At 35.1% G+C, this 24,540-nt stretch overlaps 1 protein-coding gene across 4 annotated transcripts; it reads left to right on the top strand.

Moving 5' to 3' along the window:
- The first annotated feature begins 7,302 nt into the window (after window positions 1-7,302).
- LOC149202655 (putative boron transporter 2) lies at window positions 7,303-24,319 on the top strand. Of its 4 annotated transcripts, none has more exons than XM_089400026.1 (4): window positions 7,303-7,392; window positions 23,188-23,283; window positions 23,381-23,518; window positions 23,614-24,319. In XM_089400026.1, the coding sequence occupies exons 2-4, from the start codon at window positions 23,248-23,250 to the stop codon at window positions 23,737-23,739; spliced, it is 300 nt and encodes a 99-aa protein (XP_089256152.1). In that variant the 5' UTR covers window positions 7,303-7,392; window positions 23,188-23,247; the 3' UTR covers window positions 23,740-24,319. The 4 variants fall into 4 exon arrangements, with proteins under 4 accessions (XP_089256152.1, XP_089256150.1, XP_089256149.1 ...); XM_089400024.1 differs by lacking the exon at window positions 7,303-7,392 and adding an exon at window positions 18,723-18,851 and having other exon boundaries at window positions 23,426-23,518; XM_089400023.1 differs by lacking the exon at window positions 7,303-7,392 and adding an exon at window positions 18,723-18,851.
- The last annotated feature ends 221 nt before the right edge of the window (window positions 24,320-24,540 follow it).

Genomic DNA, 24,540 nt, shown 5'->3' with positions numbered 1-24,540 from the left:
TACATATTCTTAGAGAAGATAAAATGTCTATGCTATCATTTTTTTCTTTTTTCTTTTTTCTTTTTTCAGATAATAAAAAGTAATTACATTGTATTTGGATGAATCAATAAAAATTACATCTCTTCTACTCTTATTACACATTAGAATTTGTAGTTGTAATTTAAAAAAAAATTGAATCTATCTTTTCAATAACAGATCAAATTAAACCTGTAAAATCTTAATAACAACTAGTATATAAAATTGAGCCCATAATTTTTTAATAACAAAATTACTTTAACTGTAACTTGACCAATTAAATTAACTTTCATAACTAAACCTATTTATACTTCATTAATTAAATTAACTTTGATAACTAAACCCATCTATACTTCATTTTGTAAATTATACTTCACTGGAATAACTTATGCCTTTCAAAAAAGTATACTTCACTGGAATGCCTTTCAGAAAGCACAAAACCGGAGCTCCTGCAATGAAAAGAACGGGACGGATTATGCATATTTGCTTCTCTTAGTTGATTAAATGTTGTATATACTATAGGATAGTTCTTTTTCAATTTTCTTTTTTCCTATAGGGTAGGTTTTTTTTTCAAATTTTTTTTTGCCCTGTTTTCACTTTTGTTATGTTGTGCAGTAATTGCCCTCGTTTTGTACTCTTATTAAACGCTACTTTTGTTCACCAAGGCCAACACTAAACTCTGATCAGGCCAAAATTTGATTTACTGAAATGGTTAAAATTTAATATAAATATATTTTTCGTTGAATATACGTTTTGTACGTTCAAATTGATTATGTTAGTGCAGCACTATTGGTACTCAACGCAGTGATATTTGTACTGGACGCACAATGGATGAATTAATTGAGTTGAGGGTGACTACTATTAGTGTAGTGTAGTGTAGTGAATACTATTGTGGCAGTGCAGCACTATTCGTACTCGTGGTAACGCAATGCTATTCTTACTGGACGCACAATGTATGTATTAGTTGATTTAACAATGAATTCAGTTTCCCCTTGTGTGCCATTCGAACTAATGGGGAATTCATTCCGTTTCTTCTGTTATCTGAGGTAGGCAGCTCGATCTTTTATGACCTTTTATTTTCCATATTCATGTAATTTCTTTGCTTTCAATTATATGACATATTGGACACCATTCATACATGGAATACAACATTCTGTATGCATGTTTCACAAATTGCCATAAGCAGTTTGATTGTGTTAGACTTTGTTAGATTTTCATGGGTATCTAATAATTATGATGTGAGGATTTCAGTGTTTTAAAGTGAAAGTTTAAATATGAAACGTATCATAAATATAGTTTTGGTTTTTATATTTCAAAAAAATCATATTATAATTTCATGGGTATCTAATAATTATGATGCGAGGATTTCAGTGTTTTAAAGTGAAAGTTTAAATATGAAACGTATCATAAATATAGTTTTGGTTTTTATATTTCAAAAAAATCATATTATTTGCATAATACATTAGATTCGATTCAGACTCTAATACACTGAACACAACATTTTGGTGCACGAATGACTTTTAATTATCTTAATATCTTTAAGAATTTGTATATTTTTAATGATAATAATAATAATAATTTTTAAGTTTTAATTCAAATACAAAAAAATAGGTATAATTAGTATTTTTAATGTTATAATTTAGATATATTAATATTATTTTATTTATACCAATAATAGTGGCTTGGTTTTTTTTTTATATTATTGTTAGAAACATATGATTAGAATCATATAATCTCATTTCAAAAGAGTGGTCATGAGCCCTAATGATATATAAATGTATAATTTGGTTTGCTATTCAAATATTATAGGGTTCATTTTCTAATTTTCCCTAGATAGATTAATCCCTAATACTATATGGCCAATATCTAACTTTTATAGGGCCAATTTCTTTAGTTTTTTTAGATGAACTTGATACTTATGGTTTTCAATTGGTTATACTCTGTGCAATGGTGAGAATGAGTGTTATCCTCCCCACCCAAGTTCAATTTTCACAAGTCACATGTTGAGGTCTTAATGAGTATATTGTTGTAATTGCCTTAAGCTTTGCGTTGACAAAGCCTTCAACTTCTACAAAATGTAGTGATACCATGATCATATAAAATATTGATACTTATTATGTAATTAACCGTGTGAATATTGTCCCCCGACATTATAATTGTTATAGGGTGGTGTAGTGTTAGAAAATCGGAAAGGTAGAAATATTTTTTTATGTTGATCATTACTTGTGATATCTTTGTGGTCTTATTAACTTTCTTATGTTCTTCTTTTATCTTTGTTTCATCAAGAAATATCCAAAATAAAACATGAAGATCACCGACACCATATGTAGGCTCTCAACTAGGGCTAAAACCCCTCTATAGGGGAAAACCCGGTCAAACTCTTCCACTAGTAAATCAAATTGAGATAGGCCAAGACCTTAGACCAAAAAGACTTTCCTCCTCCACCAAGTCAGCCTTTCAATATGATTCAACAAACTTCGGCAATCCCCTCTTGTTCAACAACTACAACCCAACAACAATCTAGAACTTCGACCTCTAGTAACTTGAGAATTTCAGTCCTCAAGCTTCAATACTTCAACTTGTCATGCAACTTCAATTTCCTGCCATTATATGCAAATTCCTGTAATCATAAATTCCTGAAATCATATGCAAATTCCTGTAATGGTGAATTCCTACAATCACACCGAAATTCATATACTTGTGAATTCCTCTAATCACACCCAAATTCATGTAATCATGAATTCCTATTATCACACCTGAATTTCTATAGGCGCAAATTTATGTAATCACATCTGAATTCTTGTAGTCGAGAATTCTTGTTATCACACCAAAATTCCTGTAGTTGGACTTGAGTGTCTTTTCCTCCAAATGAGGCTGAATTGTTTCCTTTATATAGTATATTATGCCCCTCAATTAGGCCAACTTGTTCAGGTTGACGTTGACTTGGTGGAGGAGGCCTAGATGACCTATTTTACATAAACTAAATTTATTTCTTGATAGATGAAGCCCAAGAAGGGTCTTTTACATTATGACAAAGACAAGAACACTTGACATAAACACTAGAAGCCTACAATGGAGACTTTGACATATAAACTGTTGACCCAAGCATGAAACCTATGCTTTAATAAGTCAATTTCTTTTTAATAATTAAATTTCTTTTTTCTTCCTTTTGACATATACATTACATTATGACTCAAATACAATTATGAAGACCAAAACTAGTTATATTTTCAACACTCCCTCTTAACTATGGAACCTTGACAAAACATTATTATTAAAGTTAAGGGGTGAATAAAGTGATGTTTAATAAATTAAACATTAAACTTTGGTTAATATGGATGTTAAAGGCTCATGAAAAGTGGATGTATATAGTGAATGGTGAATGGTTAGATGGTATGAAAGGGCAATGTTTTATTCCAAATATATTTTTAGGCAATGGTAACTTATCTTGAGGCGATGCACATAAAGTTATTGCAGAACTAAACTACCAATTGATGGAGAAAGGTGGTTTAAGAAAAGGATGGTGCATGGAGTAAACCTAAATTATTTTTTAAAAGATGATTTCCATGACCCATGTTGGAGAATTGGAATTCACTACAATATTTTGAAGCCAGAGTGGGTTCAGGTTATGAGGATGGTTCAGTTATTTTTGATGGCAGATTCTCCAAAATTTTCTTGTATCATATGAGATTTCTTGTGCACCTGGCCGGTTTTAACAAAATGAACTTGCCCTTCTACCTACGTCAAATTCTAATTAAAATGATCACAAGTGCTAGGTTCACCCACATGATGTCTATCACCACGGTTTTATCTGGATAATATATATACAGGAATTGAGCAGGGATTTGAATGAAACCAGCCAATAAGTTATTGAAAAATACGCAGAAAATCTTAACTAAGAAACAAACCGTAGGCTTTATAAAAGGAGGGATAAAAAATGTCAGTAAGAAGATCAAGAAACAAAATAAGTTGAGAGAAAGGGCCATGAAGAATCGAGCTGGAGAACAGAGTATTTGAGAAGGCCACAGACCAAGTTCACAAATAAATTGAGGTTAAAGATTAAAGATAGGTTGACTCCTAGATTAAAGGAACCAATTTTTATTCATGATGGGGAGGGACCTGCTAGAACTGAAGAGAAAAGGCCTGAAACCCTAGAAATTGTTAAAACCCCATAGAATTAGAGTAGAAGGATTACTAGAGTAATGGAAAGATAGGACAAGTTGCATTTGCTAGCTAAAGCAGTAGAGGCCATGGACAACTGAACAATCTTGAAGATGTATTTGTATACAAGGCAACAATTTTGAAAACAAGGGAAGCTAACAGTTTTGCAAGCCCTCATATTTGGATGATGCTCAAGCCAAGAGAAAATTTATGGTGATTTTGTGAATGCCTAGGAAAAGGCCTTAGTCATATGAGTGAATTTTTGCAGCTCTAGCCTTCAAAGATGGAAGAAGTTTGATTAAGAGGTTGAGACAGTTTTGCAGATTTAGTGCATATCAGAAAATGGAGGGATAAGTACCTACAATCCAGCAGGCAATTTCCATATCCAGGTTTTTTGTGATTTTCTCCAGAATTCTTTCCAAATACGAAACATCCATATCGAGATTAGTTTTCAAAAGACCTTTTCATTTTATGTCTAGATTCAAGGATGGACTTTTCTTTGTAAATATAATCACAAAAATATTGTAATATTTTATGATATTTTTTTCCGGATATTATGGATCTTAAAGTGTAATACATTTTGCTATATAATGTATGAAAAGGAAAGGCAAAGGGTTCTGATTTCTATGAAAAAACCTTGTGCCTTGTGAAAATTTGGAGATATTATGCCATAAGAAGAAGTTGTGAACATTACCAAAGATTCATGCGTTATTGGTTCTTTGTTTGTGTTTCATGTATGTTTGTGTTCTTATCAATTATTCAAATGATCATTTCCCTTAGTGTTTGAATAAAGGGTTTATGGATTAGAATTCAAGTTGAATGCTCTAGCTCATATTATTTAAATACCTATTTGTTTTCTTCATCCAAAGGAAATACAAGAATCAGTCAGGTGATTTGTTTTTTTTAGGTTTTTTCTACTTTGCATCTATCACACCCTAATTTTTTAATTTGTTAGAAAAGTCAATATCCATCTTTCCTTTGATTGTATTTTTCATGTGACCTATGGCTGGCATACATAATTATGTTAGAATCCATTCCTAATGGTATTTTTTCTTATACTCAAACCAAACCTAGCATTGTTTTACAATATGGCTACATAGCATATTCCATATACCATATATGTTGTTATTGTGCCTTAAGGTAACAAAATTGGGAGAGATCCCTCTCTGAACTAGAAAGGCAAATTTTCAATCCCAAAGTAGTTTGAAGTTACATATATGTTCTTGAGTGAGTTCCCTTCCACAACCAAGGGTTTTCTCTAAGTGAGAACACTTTAAAACTATTTTAAATATTTTAAAAAATTATGAATAAAAAATCAATTTATATTTGATCTTTACATAATAAAATTAATATTATGGGTTCCAAAAAAAATATTAATTAAAAATAAATTTATCTTTTATCTTAATATAATAAAATTACTGACTTAATTTGATACTGCGCTTCCAGAACACTCAAAAGTGAGCAACGCAATTATGTTTCTTTGAGTACTAAGATCTATTCATGACATACCTAATGGTCATCATCAAGGTTAATTTTAGGGGCGAATAATCGCCCAAAGGCGAAATTTAAGGCTTTTTATATTTTAATGGGGCGAATTTTTAATTAAAATAATATTTTTTTTTTTATATAATTAGCCCATATTTTATTTAAAAATTAATTTATTTTTTTAGTTTAGCCCAGGGCGGATAAACTAACCGAATCGTATTTGATCAAAATCGCCCCATTTTGATATTTGCGGAATCGTATTTGATCAAAATCGCCCCCATTTTGATTTACAGTTTGGGTTTTCTGGTTTGGGAGTGGTTTGTGAGGGTCGATTTGGTCCCGGGAGTGGTTTGTGAGGGTCGATTTGGTCATGGGATGTTAGATTTATTTTGAAATGGAGGGCGGAGCGAGGGCGGCTCCCTGTTTTGACGGATTCAGCCCGCTGTTTTGGTGTATATGGCTCCCTGGGTCCCTGTATAAAAATGGTTTTGAAATAGGTTTTTTCATCCTAGTTCACAAATCTAGCAGCAGTAGTTTCGGTGGGATATTCTTGCATTTTCAGATTTCAATCCGCTTATTCTTCTCTGGTTTCGGTATCCATTGTTTCTTGGATTTGAACGGCTCATGCCACTGCAGCAGCAACAACAACAGTCGGTACTTGACCGAATTGTTGGCTGAGCGCGAGAAATTAGGCCCCTTTATTCTCATGTTCGTGTAAAAGGTATATTAACTCTGCTGATATTCAAGCATGGGATAAGTAGCCGTGATCTGCTTACTCTTTTTATGATTGTCTGTGTCCTCCCTTTTGTTGTGTTGTTGAGCTGGAAAGTTATCAGTACTTACCCTAAATATTACAGCATTTGGATGTTTGCAGTCTGCTAGTATCCCAAGATGAATATTGTGATGGAGAAGGCAACTTCCTGCTTCTGATTCCCATGTATTGTTCGTGTTGGAAAGATCTAGGCAATGATTGTTGTATTGTTCATATTTTTCATTCAGCTTGATCTCGGTACAATTGTCTCAAATGTCTTTTATGGTGAGAGGGAGCGTTATAGTCATGTTGCCAAGTATGGGCTGGTTCATAGGGTTGAGTGGGGGAATTGGGTGTTTTCTTGCCTGAGTCATGGGTCAGTTAGCACTATTTATATCAAATGTGGCCTGAATGCTGTTTGAAACTGGAGATACTGATGACCTCAATGATGTGAAAAATTGGAGATACCGTATGGCCTCAATGGTGTTTGTAATCAAAATCTGGATTGAACACAATGTCTGTATAGACTGTAGTTCAAGTTTTGTATAGACCTTTTGAAAAGTTTTCGAGGCAAGAAATTTGTTGTATTAATATTGTCTGATTTGTAATAGAGAAACTGCTATGAGGTGCTTTGGACTACTTGGGAATGAATTTTTGTCTCAGATGTCGATAGTCTGTACTGTGGTAGACAATAAGATGATTTCTTTTCTCAGGGATTGCAATTGCTTTCCGGAAGATGGGGTATACCTGTTCATGGTACTTCTTTCGACATCAAGTTGATAAACCTTCCCTTAGACTTGAGTTTTGTTTGGTTCTTGTTCGTTGGGTGATGATAAAAAATGTAATATTCATTTGTATTTGTTGATTTTATACTCATGGAACTTGTTTCTTATTGTACTCAGTTCTTTTGATGCAAGAAAGAACAACAGACTAGTTTGAGCTTGAGGTACTTGAAGCGGCAGCAGCTCTCTTCTCAAGCGGTATGTGTTCTAGTTCTCAAGTGTAATATGAGTAAATTTAGAATGTACTGCCATTTGACAATACTTGTAAGCACTTTGAAGCAAATGTGGCCTGAATGCTGTTTGAAACTGGAGATACTGATGACCTCAATGATGTGAAAAATTGGAGATACCGTATGGCCTCAATGGTGTTTGTAATCAAAATCTGGATTGAACACAGTGTCTGTATAGACTGTAGTCTAATTATGTATAGACTGTTGGTCTTAAGAGCATGCGATCATTGATCAAGCCATCATGACCCATGGCAGCTTTGAAGGGATAAAAGGAAGACGTGTTGAAGCCAATGCTGCCATTGGAGTTTGATTCTTGAATATCATGGAGATTAAGAAGAATTATGTTCCATGCTCAAGGTTAATTACATTAACGTTTTATGTGCTTACTCTACAAATGAATTTGAACAAGTTTTTCATGGAAACCTTTCGAAAAGAGAAAAAAGACCTTGCATTATAGTTTATTGGTGGATTCCTATATTTTCTTGGTTGTTGTTACATGTTGACTATTGGAAGATCTGTTTATATTACTGAGAATCTTTCACCTGAAAATGGAGCAGTAAAGGACATATTAACTGTTATACGCTTTTGATTTTTCTGCCTTTGAGAACCTTGTGAGTTGTATGTCATTGAAGGGTGACTTGGTTTGAATAGTTAGCTTTGGAGAGCAGTTAGAGGAAGAAATAACTCAAACCCAAACTCAACAATGGAATTTTTATCAATGTGTCCATTCCAATAGATTATTATTCTAAATCTGGATGATGTGGCAACAATAATTATATATTTTTTGGAATGTACCTCAGTGAATGATCACCTTTTGTAATATTTTAAGTGCCGCTACATAGAGATGTTATCTCTATGCTTAATTAATTGCATTGATGTGCCATAGAGCAATGCAATGCATCTGGATACTTGAAGTCTTGGAATTGCAGAGCAGCATTTGCTTGATTCCTTGGTAGCTGTTTGAAGATCCTAACCAAACTGATGTTTCTTTCAGAATTGTGGTTCTTTGTCATAGTAGTATAGTACGTTGTTCCTGAGATTACCTTTGGTTCTGTTCTGAGATCTGTAGATAATTGTTGAGCAAGGGGGAGGATAGCTTCATCTTAAAGCATCCCTCTACCCAACGTTAAGCTTGATGGGAAGAATTATCCTATCTTCAAGTGAAGGGTGCTAAACATATAATTGAAGAATTGATTGTTAAGACTTGTGGAGGGTAAGAAGACAAATTGCACTGTTGCTAAAGAATTAGTAAAGCTATAAGACAAATTGCACTGTTATATAGAGTGTCTATACAACAGTCTATATATTACAACTAAGTACAATGAGTCTCTCTTTGTGGTTAATTGTACTATACCTTGGGTGCCAACATTCATAATTCTTGTTGTTGAACCAAGCTCTCCAGTTGCAGCAATAAGCTCGACACCTTTGTCTTATTGATTGCATTCTTTGAACAATGTTACTCAAGCCAATCCTTAAACCTTGGATTGATCAACCGATCTCTAAAGAACATTGCATCATGATGTTGTTCATCCCCTCTTCTACAATTTCTCTCTTATAGATGCATTCTTTGATTGTTCAAGGCCTCCTCCTTAATGACATTTGAGGGATAATTTTGCCTCCTTCCTTGTCTTAACATAAACTTGGTTTTGTTATCCATCTTTCACATGGCTGCTAGGATCCATGGTCACTTCTGAAAATTGCTTGCAAGGTTATCTTGGCTTCATTATGCATTGTTTTTTCCTTTTGGAAACTCATCCTTCCTTGAGGATTGTCTAGCGTCTACTACCTCAATTTGGATTTCTTGGGTCAATTTAGTGCTCTCGTTCTCCTTTTGGACCAGTTGTCCATTCTCCTCACATGCAAAGCATGCATTCACATAAAATTCACCAATTTTAAAAATAAAAGGTTACCTGGCCTCTTCTGATGCCTCCAACATCAAATTTTGTCTTCCTTCCATGCTTTAGGAAGGTACTCCTTCTCTTTCTTCTATTCTTATGACAACTATGAATGATTGTCCCTCTTGAAAATCCTTATCATCTGCATCTATACACATAGCATCAGTATCATAATCACCAAGCTCTTTAGCCCCATATGGTATATATGTTACAAGCACTTCTAGCTAACCTCCCATGAGACTTTCATTTATTGTCTCATCGACATCCTCTTTGTGTAGCTCCCTCTACTGTTATGATGCTTTTTCCACCATATCTTCTATCAACAAATCCATATGTTGATTTGAACTCTTTATGCAGTCCATGAGACTCTCTGATAGTCTCTCTTCAACATCTTCCTCATCATCAAGGACTATTCCCTGCTCTGGTTCAAAATAGTGAACTAATTCAACTTTAGGCTCAACAGGTGCTTCATCTTCCTCCCTAGCTTTCTAGCTTTAGGGGGCTTCCTCTTAAAATCTTTTTTCTGACAAGTAATTTGGCCTTCTTCCTTAGGTCCCATCTCTACCTTTGGTATTCTCTTTCAAGCCTCATTTTGACTATGTTGAATCTCTCCTTCAACTCATAAATCTCCTTTTCAATTTCTTCTTTACTCATGCCATTTTCCTTGGCATGCTTCTCCCTTTTGTTATGGCCTCTCTTTGAATTATGTCCATCAGTAGCCATCTTCTTTCCTCCTTTCTTGTGAGCTTTCTCTTGCTCATTGTGAGCTACACTCAAGCCCCTTTAACAATTCTTCTCCATCACTTGTTACCCAATATCTCACCCACTTCACCTCAACCTAGGCTTTTGGTATTCCTCTGGTTCCCTCCTCTGGAACCCACTTGAGCATGCTCTGGTCTTCTATGGCTTCTACACTTTTCTCAGCTTTTGAGAACTCCACTTGTTCTCTTCTCTTTGAGGACCTCAGCTAGAAACCTTCTATGTTTTGTTTTGTAGCCTATTTGTCGTAAGTTTCTTGCCATACACTTTAAGAACTTTATTGGTCCTCTGTTACCACTCCTTCTACTATTACCACTGTAAGGATTAACTCCTTGTATACATTTAAAAAAAATACAAACCAGTTACCTACTAGTTCCTTAACCTCTGAGGTCTCAATATCTCAGTTCTTCCTAGCTCTACACTTGGTTGGTACTTCTTTAATATGCTCCAATCCTGTATTCCGTTCTCAATCTCTTTCTCTCCTCACTTTTTTTCTTAGGTTCCTCTTGCCCAAAATTTTCTTGGTTTCTTTGTCTCAACTTTGATGTCTCTTCTTCACGAGCAATCTTATAAATCTTTTTGGTTCACTGCAGAAACCTCCTCAATCACTTGTCAATCCCCAAGAGCATCAATATTGCTCTAGTACCACTTAATGCATACCTTTTGGCTACTCTCATATTTCCATCATTCAACGTAGTCCATCTCATTCATTCACCTTCCCATTTTTGGCTCTTCCGGTCCCTTTTTCTAGCAGCCTTAACTGTGGAACCTTACGTTATGACCCACTAGTCAATTGCTCTATTCCTTTGACCTTTGACATAACAAAGAATCTTGATTTTCCCAGATTTTCCACAAGTTCTTTCTCACAGTGACTATACTCGCCCCTGTCTTGCGTTCTAAACCTCCCTACTACCTTCAACACAACCACCCTTAATAAATATCTTCGCATAACCCACTTAGTTGTTCTATGTCACTAGACAGTTCTCAACCTCCTTAGTTGAAGATTTGTTCCCACTGTGCCTTGAAACCTCACAGAATCTACTTAAAGTGTGTAATAATTCTCCCAGGCCAAACTTGCAGTCAACACACACACCTGTCTCCTGGTATTTGAAAGCACTCAATCTCAATAATAAAGGTGCTTAGGCCTAACTTTACTCATATTACACTTGAGGTACTTGAAGCAGCAGCAGCTCTCTTCTCAAGCGGTATGTGTTCTAGTTCTCAAGTGTAATATGAGTAAATTTAGAATGTACTGCCATTTGACAATACTTGTAAGCACTTTGAAGCAAATGTGGCCTGAATGCTGTTTGAAACTGGAGATACTGATGACCTCAATGATGTGAAAAATTGGAGATACCGTATGGCCTCAATGGTGTTTGTAATCAAAATCTGGATTGAACACAGTGTCTGTATAGACTGTTGTATAGACTGTAGTCTAATTATGTATAGACTGTTGGTCTTAAGAGCATGCGATCATTGATCAAGCCATCATGACCCATGGCAGCTTTGAAGGGATAAAAGGAAGACGTGTTGAAGCCAATGCTGCCATTGGAGTTTGATTCTTGAATATCATGGAGATTAAGAAGAATTATGTTCCATGCTCAAGGTTAATTACATTAACGTTTTATGTGCTTACTCTACAAATGAATTTGAACAAGTTTTTCATGGAAACCTTTCGAAAAGAGAAAAAAGACCTTGCATTATAGTTTATTGGTGGATTCCTATATTTTCTTGGTTGTTGTTACATGTTGACTATTGGAAGATCTATTTATATTACTGAGAATCTTTCACCTGAAAATGGAGCAGTAAAGGACATATTAACTGTTATATGCTTTTGATTTTTCTGCCTTTGAGAACCTTGTGAGTTGTATGTCATTGAAGGGTGACTTGGTTTGAATAGTTAGCTTTGGAGAGCAGTTAGAGGAAGAAATAACTCAAACCCAAACTCAACAATGGAATTTTTATCAATGTGTCCATTCCAATAGATTATTATTCTAAATCTGGATGATGTGGCAACAATAATTATATATTTTTTGGAATGTACCTCAGTGAATGATCACCTTTTGTAATATTTTAAGTGCCGCTACATAGAGATGTTATTTCTATGCTTAATTAATTGCATTGATGTGCCATAGAGCAATGCAATGCATCTGGATACTTGAAGTCTTGGAAATGCAGAGCAGCATTTGCTTGATTCCTTCGTAGCTGTTTGAAGATCCTAACCAAACTGATGTTTCTTTCTGAATTGTGGTTCTTTGTCATAGTAGTATAGTACGCTGTTCCTGAGATTACCTTTGGTTCTGTTCTGAGATCTGTAGAGAATTGTTGAGCAAGGGGGAGGATAGCTTCATCTTAAAGCATCCCTCTACCCAACGTTAAGCTTGATGGGAAGAATTATCCTATCTTCAAGTGAAGGGTGCTAAACATATAATTGAAGAATTGATTGTTAAGACTTGTGGAGGGTAAGAAGACAAATTGCACTGTTGCTAAAGAATTAGTAAAGCTATAAGACAAATTGCACTGTTATATAGAGTGTCTATACAACAGTCTATATATTACAACTAAGTACAATGTGGAGAATAGGAAATGGAGAGAAAGTGAGAATAGGTGAAGATCCCTAGGTGAGGTTTAAAAGGCTCCAGGAGATTAATGAAGAAACTATTGAGACCCTGCATAACAATGGCACACAATCAAGCTGATATTGTGGATCCAAATTTGACCACCATGCAGAAACAACACTAGATATCAGCAAGGTCAACAGGTTTGGAAGGATATTCGTTTGACAATCAAGTTGGCTATGTTAACAACTTAACATATTGCAACTAAGTACAATCAAAATTAGAGATAGGAGGATGAATTAAATTGGTCTAGCAACCTTGATTCAGTCGGCTACACAACAAAGCTTGGTTACAAAGCCGTGCTCACAGAGAAAACACAAGGGGAGCCAGTATGCTGGTAGAGAAGCATATGGAAAATCAAAGACTAAGTCAAAACTAAGTTGTGTTTAGAAAAAAGATATTGAAATTTAACTGAGGATATAAACCTAGGATACCTACCACAGTCCGGGTAGAATTTTAATATTTTTCTAAATTCTTAACCAGACCATATAAGGGTTCCCCTACATATTAGCATCACTAGTTGTACTTTGTAGTCCCATTTACCTATCTGTCAGGCTTTATTTAGACTTAAATAAAATTATCTTGCCTTATCTACATTGTTTCTCAGCCTTATATCTTATGCTACAAAATTAGATAGAACTTTGTAATAAAGGCAGGACAACCTTTCAATCTGAGTCTTGACTTGCAGCATCCTACAAGTTGGTCAGGCTTAAATTTTTTTGTTGGCAGGTATTGAACGATGATATTATATCTATAAAATATATTTCTTCTGTACTAACTGTATTGCCTAGAATATTTTGGTCATTGAAGTTGTGGGTTGGCAGGCTCTAATAGCCCACTTGGAGCACAACCCCTTGAAAAATTCGGCTTTAAGAAGAATTACATGAGAAAATTGCTGTCACTTAGATGTCAGTAAAAACATGTAGGTCTTTAGACTTTTGATCATAGTTGAGAACATTCCTGAGATAACTTTCTTTGATACTCCAGACTATAAAATTTCTGAGAATGCTGCAAAATGGAAAAACTGGAACTAGACATGCTTAAACCTTCTGCACTCCTCAAAATAGTTCCGCTTACACTGTTTGATTTATAAAACAGAGAATGCCAAGCCAACTGAGCAATGGCATTCATCAACTCCTATATCTTCAGACTTGATTGTTTCTCTTGAAGTCTCATCTTCCTAAGGCTAGTGATTGGTCAGAAAGAAGCCCTGACTTTCAGTAGATGAGCTTTTCTCTAAACAAACCTCTTGATGTGGAAGTAATAGTGGCTTTCCTTGACCCTGTCAAGACTTCCAAATTAAGCTTTCCATCTTATTATATTTTAACCATTTATTTTTCACATGCTAAGGGATGGAGGCTCTACCCTTTCCATACTTAGATTTCTGGTTGTTCAAATTTCTTCCTTAGGTAGCAATACCCTTTCATTTGGCTTAGCATTAGCTTTTGAGTTTTGGGCATGGTAGACATACTGTAAGCTGGCTTGGGAGGAGGGGACCAGGTCCTGAATCCTGTCAACCAACTTCTGTAGGAAATTAGGAATAATTCAAAGAAAGTGATGTTGTTTCAATGTTATACAAATGAATTATTATATTTTATGTCTTAAAATTTAATAGTTTCCCATTATCATTGTTAAATAATTTTTGTGAAATTCCATTTTGCCTCAAAATTCAATTTTTGATATATGTTCTTTCAATGTTGACTCAACAATTATTTTGCAAAGTATAATTCTATTTTCTATGAACAAGTGAATTTATATGAAGCATATCTCAACGCTTGAAAACTGTTGATGCAGGTTTGCAGATCGATTGGAAATTTTACTTGTGGAATATTTAGTGAGATGTCAAAAGATAATCATGGGAAGAAACCATTAAGGCAAACAGATGTATTATCATACTTTCAAAAGGCTCCATCCAAAAATACACATTCTCTTCATGATTCAAGCTCCTTTGAACAATCTGTTACTGAGAGAGAGGTTAACTCTTGTGGAAATGCATTTGATATCCATACGATGGATGAAGAAATAGGTTCCTCAAGTGGTCAGGGTGAGATAAATACAGTTTCAACAGAAATTGGTGATGAAAATGTTAAAGATTTTTCCTTGGAAAGTGACACAATCCATTCGTGGAAAAGGAAAAGAGGCCAGTGGGCCATAGGAAGACGATTCCAAGAAAATTGGGTCTCAAGTTTTCCATTTATTGAAGAAATACCTCCTACAAATGAGAAAGAGCTTTTCCGACAAGTTAGATGTATTGCGTGTAGTTGGAAAACTCAAAAGGAAGTGAAATTTCAGATGAAGCTAGATACGGTACAAAAGCATGCAGGAAAAGTGTATGAAAAGAAAATTGTAAATGGTAAAGAGAAATCTATTGTTAGATGGAAATCTTCCGAGGAATGTCGACATGTTGAATATGCAGAAGAATATAAAAAATATTTATTATGTAAGAGGAAACTTGAGGCGGACGGAGGAACCATCATATCTCTATTTGAAAAGACGATGGAAAGAAATTTGTTATCCAAGACGATACAATTGAGCACTGTATTTCACATCTTATCTAAAGGTCGTCCTATGACAGATTATCCAGATCACATGAAATTACTATCTTTTCTTCAAGTGCCAAACTTTCCATCTTCTCATTGGTCTGTAACTAGTGGTTGGGGATGGGCAGGATATCTAGCTCAAGTAGAAAAGGATGATTTGAAAGAGAAGATTGCAAATGCTAGGTTTTTGGCATTGTCTTTAGATGAGGTTACAGCTATATATAATACTTCATGGATTTGCATGAGCATTTATATGGTTAATGACCATATTAGACATTCCTATCTACTTGGGATTAATAAGATGAGAGAGACTTCTACAGCTGAAAATATTTATGAACTTGTTCTTAATGGATTGAAAGAAAGTGGTATGGATGAATTAATGATTGCAAAAAAGTTGGTATGTGTTGGAGCAGATGGAGCAGCGGTAATGCAAGGACAAAGGAATGGCCTTTGTGTTAGGCTACAACTATCAGCTTCACCATATATGCTTAATATTCATTGTATGGCTCATAGGATGAATCTTGCATTTAAAATAGTAAGCAAGTTTCCATCAGTTTCAAAAGTTGAAGATCTTGTACGTGAGACTCATGCATACTTTTCTCGTAGTCCCAAACGATATTTAGAGTTTCAACAATTTGCAGATGGTATTACAGATGGAAAAAAACTACTGAAAGATGTTGATACAAGATGGATCTCATTAAATGGACCAGCTCAAAGACTATTTAGTGAGTTCAAATCTTTGGTAGGGTTGATGTATGAAAATCGCTATAATGTAGACAAAGCTCAAGATCTTCTTTCTCAACTAACTAATATAGAGACATTATTGACATTGGCTGGAATTCTTCCTATGCTACATGAAATGAATGTCCTCGTGAAAATGTCTCAGAATCGCACAATGCATATTGCGGAATACACAAATGCAAGAAAGTCAGCATGTCTTGCATTGGATAATTTGTATATGATGCCAGACTCTTTTACTGGTCCAGAGTTTAAAAGTTGGACTGAGATCATCAATATAGAAAATACTGAAAATTTTTTGACCTTTGATGAAAAAGGGATACTATGTATCGTAGTGCGTGGGTATATGGTTCCCTTTCATTATATTAGTAAGACAGGACGAATCACCAAAGATTGCCCCGTGTCAAGAGACCAATTTGATAATATTGTGATTTCAGTGAGACAAAATTTGATAGAAATTGCAAGATCACTATCATTAGAGATAAGAGAACGATTTCCTCGAGATGAATTGTTGGAGGCCATGTGTGTGGTATACCCTCAATATTGGAACAATTGTCAATGTCGAAGAACTTTAAAAGCTGATTTTCAAAAAAGATTAAAATGTTTAGTAGACCATTTTTGCAAGAAAATCTGGATACATGGAGAACAAATTGAAGGTATTTTAGATTCATCAAAATTGTATCAACAAGGTGGACGCTTTGCTGAAACAATGTGGAAGCAATATCCTTTTTTGGAGAATCCTAATGAAAATGGTGCTATAACAAGATTATGGACTACTTTAAGTGCTAGCCAATACCTGCAAGAAAACATATCAGAATATTTCAAATTAGCAGATTTGTGTCAAACCATGATTTTGGGATCAGTGGAGGATGAGAGAATGTTTAGTGCATTATCATTCTTGAAGTCAAAGTTGAGGAACAAGCTTGATAAACATGTGGATACATGTTTAAGATTATATGTAACAAAGTATGACATTGACAATTTTCCATATGAAAGAGCGCTAACTCTTTGGCGATCAGATTGTGATAGAAGGGGAGAAAACAATATAATAAATCTATCTAATGAACTTGATATAGAACATAATGTTTTGGAGGCTCATAATGACAGTTCATTTAGAGAAGATCATGTTCACAATTTAGAAAATGAGGACCAAGATGAGAACTGGGAAATTGAAATACCCTAGGACTCTTATTTTGGTATACATGTTCCATTGATCATGCAAAATTACTATATGTCAACTTCAGGTAAAAATAGGTTCTATATTTGTATTTTTCATTGTAACATTGCAGCAACATTATTTTGATGTGTGTTATTTTAAGATTGATGTTTCATAATTAATCATTACATTGTTTGTTTCTTATCTGTGACAGGAAATAAAGCTGGATTTGGTGAGGTTGGGACCTATTTCTTTTCACATAGATAGTGTCTGACTATTATTAAATGATAAATAACAAATTTAACAAGACTTTCAAGTCATTTGCTAGCCATTTCTTGTCAGTGATTTGTCAGCCATGTTTTCAAGTCTTTTAGGTACTAAGTTGTTCGGGTCCCCACATGTCCTTAGGACCATTAAGGGATGAGATAACATGAGTCAGTCCAACTCATGCCCCGAATTTACTTTTTACCTATTGATGTAAGTGTTTTGTTACCACTTATCACCAACAAAATTCTACCATAACATAAACCAACTTGAAGACGACACTTCTCATCTTCCTTTTACATAAATGCTCTATGGATCTCCCTACTATACTTTTCCGAGACCAACGTCCCTTCTTGGTAGGTCTCTCCACCATACCACTAATCACACAATAGTAACTACTACCTTCTATAAATCTCTCTAGTCTCAGTTATTTGTGTCCCTGTCACACTCGACCAATATAATCTTGCAGGTCTACTTTTTTATCATATCTTTATTTTTTGTTATTTTGTGTATTTAACATTAGTACCATCCAAGAGTAACGAGTTAGTGTCCTTTGGATTTGAAATGAAGTCAGATTTGATGAAGCTGGGACCTATTTCTTTTCACATAGACAGTGTCCTAGTATTAAATGATAAATAACTAATTTAAGAAGTCTAACGCTAAGCGACAATGGGCTTATTCAAGTACATGAAATTGCGTTGATGTCTAGCTCTAATATCTTAGAAAATTTTAGCAGTTTGTTTGCTGCTTGTTTAGAGGATTTTGTCAAGTTTGAAATTTTTGGTTTATTTTGGTCATATTTTCTTAGTCGCTTGACTCATTTCATGCATAGATCGACAGATCTAGTTTTATTTTTATAATTATTGTTGTTTTCTTTATATATTTGGTGGTTTGAGGAAAGATATTTGATTTCCTTTCACTTTGTGGCATGATTTCAACATCTTCACCTTTTAGAATATAGTAAAATATTATTCTTATTTTATGTTTTCTTGGAAAAGAATTATTGATATTTGGAAAGGGAAATAAGCCCTAGGTAGCTAAGCGAAGAGAAAAATGGTCTATGTACTAGGTTCCTGCGCATTCATCGTAGGAGACCTATTGGCATGAGACCGACATTCCTTTTATGCAATTACACTTTTTCAAGGCGGAGCTGAGTTTGCTGACTTGGGAAGAACACTGACAGCTGATCATAATGCTAAGGAGATTATAATGTTGGTTTCAAAAATAAGGTTGTGAAAATTGTTTACACTAGTTCTTCTTTTGGTCATATTTACTACCAAATTTGTGTCTTGTTGATTTTTTACATTTGTAATGACCTTGTGCAGAGATGGTTTGAAGAGCCCGATGTTAGAGTGTGAAGACTCTCTACAAACCACAAGGACTACATTTTCTTGGAGGGCACTCGATGTTCTTGGTGTTGCTGAGTCTCTTCGCTCGAAGCGTAAATGGATACAATGGTATGGCCATAACATCACTTAATTTGATCCTCTTTACTAATCTCCTAATATCATTTCAATACATCAAATTGCTTTGTTTTCATGGAATCCAGAGATACATCAGTAATGTTATTTTGTCTTGGAAATACTAAATTATTTTGTTTTGATATCACCCAGTTTGAGTTGTTCTTTGCAACTACCACTTGATCATTTAACAAGCATTTGAAATTCAAAGTGAAATAAAGCTCTTTTAGTTTTTTTCCAGAAGAAGATTAGATGTTGCACTTGGTACCATAGGCCTTGTAAAAGGGTTGTACTCCATTTCAATCTACGACAGTAGATTGATTTCTAACTGCTCCATGTACCCACATATGATATAATATTTTTCATTTTTGGCTTGCTGAATATACAAAGAGAAAATTGCTTAACAATATTGCTTAATTTGACAACAATTTTACTTTTATTTGATACACGAGTGGAGGTAGTCTTAGATTTTACCTATTTCTCAGTAGTTGTTCTCCTTCGACAACAACATCATCCTTCAACAAATACATTCTAGCTTGTACAGAGGAAAGTCGATCTTTAGTAGAGGGCACATAAGAGATCCTCTAATGGAGGCGCAATAGTTTAGTAGGATCACTGGATGAAGCACATGTATGAATGTATTGTCTTCAATTAGGAAGGCACAGTTACCCATCGAGGGGAGGGCATGCATGAATGTAACAAAATCACAACATCACAAAGATGTGGTATTTGTTTTACAACATCACAAAGCTCTCGCTGATCTAACAAAATCCAAAGCAAGGTTTATTTAGCTGAAATCTTTGAGATATTTTATATTTGACAGAGATCTGTTTTGGAAAGATACAGGAGGAAGTTTGTAGATATTTTGTTCCTTCAATTGATCAACTTGTAGATATTTTCACCAAAATCTTGTTGGATTCCACCTTCACTAGTTTGTGACATTGTATTGCCATTTAGGGGTGATATTGTTTTATAATAGCATCTCTCTACACTCTTATATAGTTTGTTGCCTTTGAAAATGTATGGGTCATGTAGATTTTTCATGGGTTTTTCTTTCACACTGAGCACAGGAGAAGACTCATGGAGTTCAGGGGTAGTTATAGGATGCAAGAGACTCTTGGGTTTTTTTGAAATTACATCTCACCATGAAGTTTCACTTGGGCACACTTGACACATATTTGAACTAGGGTTATGATTACATTACCTTTTGTTGCATCACTGAGGGAGAGCCTTGTTCCTATGTTGAAGCTAAGGCTCTGGATCCCATTGGTGAATAATATGAGGAAGGGAGCCCTAGAATAGGAGCCTCCTATCACATTAGGAGCCTAGAACATGATTTATGGTAAGGGGGGTCATAAACAACCAAAAGGAGGAATCCCCTTGCACATTGGAGGTCCAAAGTATGAAAAATGGTAGGGAGAGTAACACACCCTATCTAGGACGATGCCTAGAGCATGATAGGTGGAAAGGAAAGAGGCTAGAGGATGAAAACCCTTACTTGAATGATGCCATGTGGTGGTAGAAGCTCTTGTATGGTTAAAAGTATGACACTTGATGAGAAATGTTCTACTTCAAGGGTGAAAAGAGGAACATTTTGGTAACCACCCCTTTGAATAGGGATGTCTTCTACATGAAGGCTATTAAAGTATTCTAAATCACCTTTACAGGGCGTTACATATTATTTGTGGCATATTCCACATATTTGGAGGTGTCTTTCAATTTTTAGATATCTGGGGCAAGGGCACTTTGCTCGAGACACATTCTACATTAAAGGATGTTAAAGCTCCTTTATGAGGTTTTTATGTATTATTCAAGGCATATTATGCATATTTGGAGGTGTGTTTCACCTTTGATATATTTGGGGCAAGGACACTTTGTTTGAGGCTACATATTTGAAGGAAAGCCCTTTGCATGAGGAGATACCATGTGGTGTGGTTGACATGGTCCAAGCCCCTAACAACAAATGCATACTATAAGGAAATGAGGAGACGGGAAGTGGCAAGTGGATCTATGCATTGGAGAAAGAGGTCCCAAGGCAAATTTGTACTTGTGAGCCAAAGAAAGATCATATTAGAACATCATTATCACTCTAGAATAGGAGCAACTAGGGTTTGGAGAGCTCTCTAGAGAGAGTGCTAGGGTCAAAGAGGTCCTAAAGTGTCTAGGAAAACCTTAGGGAGATTCCCCAAATTGGGAGGTGAATCAAATAAACTATAACTTACCCTCTCTAAACCCTAAAAGGGACCAAGCCTTAGTTTGGGAGGATGGAAGCCTATAAATGTCAACCTTTTGGCTTAGTCATGACTCCTAATCTTAAGTCCTTGAACATCTTCATGTGTATCTTGTAATACAGTTTTTATCCTATGTATTATGAACTTGGTCACATGTTAGGGTTGACTATTATAAGGTGGTTATGATTAATATCCTATATAATCAAGGGCACTTGCTCGATTTGATTTTGGGCCTTTTACACCACTTTCTTTCTTCTTCTCGTTTCTAGATCATTATTTATTTCTTTCAATTGGTATTAGGGTGTGTATGGTCTTAAGAGCATGCGATCATTGATCAAGCCATCATGACCCATGGCAGCTTTGAAGGGATAAAAGGAAGACGTGTTGAAGCCAATGCTGCCATTGGAGTTTGATTCTTGAATATCATGGAGATTAAGAAGAATTATGTTCCATGCTCAAGGTTAATTACATTAACGTTTTATGTGCTTACTCTACAAATGAATTTGAACAAGTTTTTCATGGAAACCTTTCGAAAAGAGAAAAAAGACCTTGCATTATAGTTTATTGGTGGATTCCTATATTTTCTTGGTTGTTGTTACATGTTGACTATTGGAAGATCTGTTTATATTACTGAGAATCTTTCACCAGAAAATGGAGCAGTAAAGGACATATTAACTGTTATACGCTTTTGATTTTTCTGCCTTTGAGAACCTTGTGAGTTGTATGTCATTGAAGGGTGACTTGGTTTGAATAGTTAGCTTTGGAGAGCTGTTAGAGGAAGAAATAACTCAAACCCAAACTCAACAATGGAATTTTTATCAATGTGTCCATTCCAATAGATTATTATTCTAAATCTGGATGATGTGGCAACAATAATTATATATTTTTTGGAATGTACCTCAGTGAATGATCACCTTTTGTAATATTTTAAGTGCCGCTACATAGAGATGTTATTTCTATGCTTAATTAATTGCATTGATGTGCCATAGAGCAATGCAATGCATCTGGATACTTGAAGTCTTGGAATTTCAGAGCAGCATTTGCTTGATTCCTTGGTAGCTGTTTGAAGATCCTAACCAAACTGATGTTTCTTTCAGAATTGTGGTTCTTTGTCATAGTAGTATAGTACGATGTTCCTGAGATTACCTTTGGTTCTGTTCTGAGATCTGTAGAGAATTGTTGAGCAAGGGGGAGGATAGCTTCATCTTAAAGCATCCCTCTACCCAACGTTAAGCTTGATGGGAAGAATTATCCTATCTTCAAGTGAAGGGTGCTAAACATATAATTGAAGAATTGATTGTTAAGACTTGTGGAGGGTAAGAAGACAAATTGCACTGTTGCTAAAGAATTAGTAAAGCTTTTGGCGCACAATGAAGATGTGCAGTACATTATAAGTTTTACTATTGCAGATCATATTGGTCCTCAAATTAGAAGTTTGATTAGTTCTTGTAAGATTTGGACTAGGATTCTCTAATAGAACAAGGATTCTCTATTCTAGGAAATGACTGTATGCATTTTAAATGATTGGTTGTGTATATCACTGTTTATACGATACGTATTCAGGATGTGCAAGATCAATTTGGAGCAGTTGATGATAGAATTGATCCTAAAGTTCGTAGTGCCACTGTTCCAATGGTTGAAAAAAATGTTTCAGCCATTTGTGACCAGTGTGAATGCCACTAATAAAGTGGCTAACTTTCTTGGTGGAATGTTACTGCAGAAAGAACATTGCTGGAACAGATTCACTTAAAAGAGTGTATACCGAGCACTTACACTGAAATCACTAAGAAGAAAGGGAAGAAGTCTGCATAGAAAAGTTTAAAGGAAACTTCACAAAAAACCCTTGAAAAATGATGTTGTATCAAGCAGGGCCATTATTGCAGAGATTGTGTCAAGGCCCATTACCACAGTAAATATATATTATTTAGAACTATGTTGTAATTTTTGTCAGGGTTCATGTTTAGGTTCAACTATCACTGGCTACCCTATTCTGGAAGAGCTTTTGCTCTCCTGAAGACATCTTGATCTAACTCTTCATTCTTTGTTTTCACCTCCATAAAAAATCTCTAGTGGATTCATAAATTTTCCTTTTATTGTGACAGACTATTTTATGTGGTATTGTTGGCATACCTCCTTCAAATGGTGTTATTCCTGAATCTCCAATGCACATGAAAGGCTTAGCTACCCTCAAACATCAGGTACTAATATATTGGAATTATCAATTGCAGCTTCTCAGGGAAAAGACACAATTCAGACATTTTATAGACGAGTAACTTACAAGTACTTTTGTTACAGTTGGTGCTTAGCAAGTTAGTGACAACAATCTGGAAAAGTATGCAGAAAAATTCAACCTTAGGGCAATTATACAGAAACATGCAAGAAGCCTATGAGCAAATGCAGACCCCAATGGTTTATCAGCCTCCACCTGCCTTGGTAATGGTCTTATTTTTGAGTTTGGGTGTTTCATTTTATCTAATTTTCCTCTCCCTTTATTTATTTGTCTTGTCATGTCCCAACCATTTATGCAGGCACTTAAGGAATTGAAAGAGACCACAATTCAGTTGGCCGCAAGTACTGGGAATATGGATGCCCAGTTGATGAATCAATTTTTAATGTTGACAAGGACGTGGATGACCTGCTTCCTGTTGAGGTGAAAGAACAACAATTGAAAGGGCCAGTGAACTAGGTTTCTTTGGTTTTTAGTGCATTTGTTTGCATTCTATATTTGTAGAGATTACATCTCAGATTAAACTTTGAGTTGGGCTCATGCTCTGGCCATCAAAGCATTTGAATGTTGGGGGTTTTACACCCCTTTAAAGTTTTGCAGCGATCTTTTGATTAGATCTTCAATGTAAGACTTCACGGAAGTAAAAAACTGGCAGGCAGAAAAAGTCCTGCATGCTGTACTGACAATGAGATGTCTAGGGTAGTTTAAAATAACTTCTTGTTTCTTTTGAATAAATCTTCTTGTAATACTAGAGAGGCCACTCAGTTTTGGTGATATTTTCAGTGCTTTGTTTAGTTATGTGAATTCGTTAGATGCAAAACAAGTATTGGTTAATTTCATGAAAACCAATCTGCAGAATTGGAAATGTAAGCATATGTGCATGAATGTAGTAGAGAAAGGGGTACTGTTCTAATTGAAGTGAGAGTGAAAGAGACCTTTTGAAAATGTTATTGTTTCAAGCAGTTGGAACGGTATCAGTAGGAATCAGTATGCAGAAATTAAACAGAATAAATGGGAATCAAGGCGAATCAAGCATTGTATTGCATATCAAATCTAATAAAGTACCAATGATTCTACAGCTCTGGTTACGAATCAAGCATTGTATTGCATATCAAATCTAATAAAGTACCAATGATTCTATAGCTCTGGTTAAGTACTCAATAGTGCTTCCAAGGTTGCAGAACTTCAATCTACAGTCATAGATATTGAATGGGTGTTTGCAGTTATA

The sequence above is a fragment of the Pinus tabuliformis genome, chromosome 2_1 (assembly GCF_031772625.1).
Source record: "Pinus tabuliformis cultivar Carrire ecotype Pingquan chromosome 2_1, CPIR1, whole genome shotgun sequence".
Taxonomy (NCBI): Eukaryota; Viridiplantae; Streptophyta; class Pinopsida; order Pinales; family Pinaceae; genus Pinus; species Pinus tabuliformis.
This window is presented reverse-complemented; position numbering and strand designations above follow the sequence as displayed.

Excerpts from the sequence above, each read along its gene's own strand:
- LOC149202655 (XM_089400023.1), top strand. Across the intron at positions 23,284-23,380 it reads TAGCTACCCTCAAACATCAG|TTGGTGCTTAGCAAGTTAGT; the intron begins GTACTAATATAT and ends CTTTTGTTACAG. Across the intron at positions 23,519-23,613 it reads ATCAGCCTCCACCTGCCTTG|GCACTTAAGGAATTGAAAGA; the intron begins GTAATGGTCTTA and ends CCATTTATGCAG.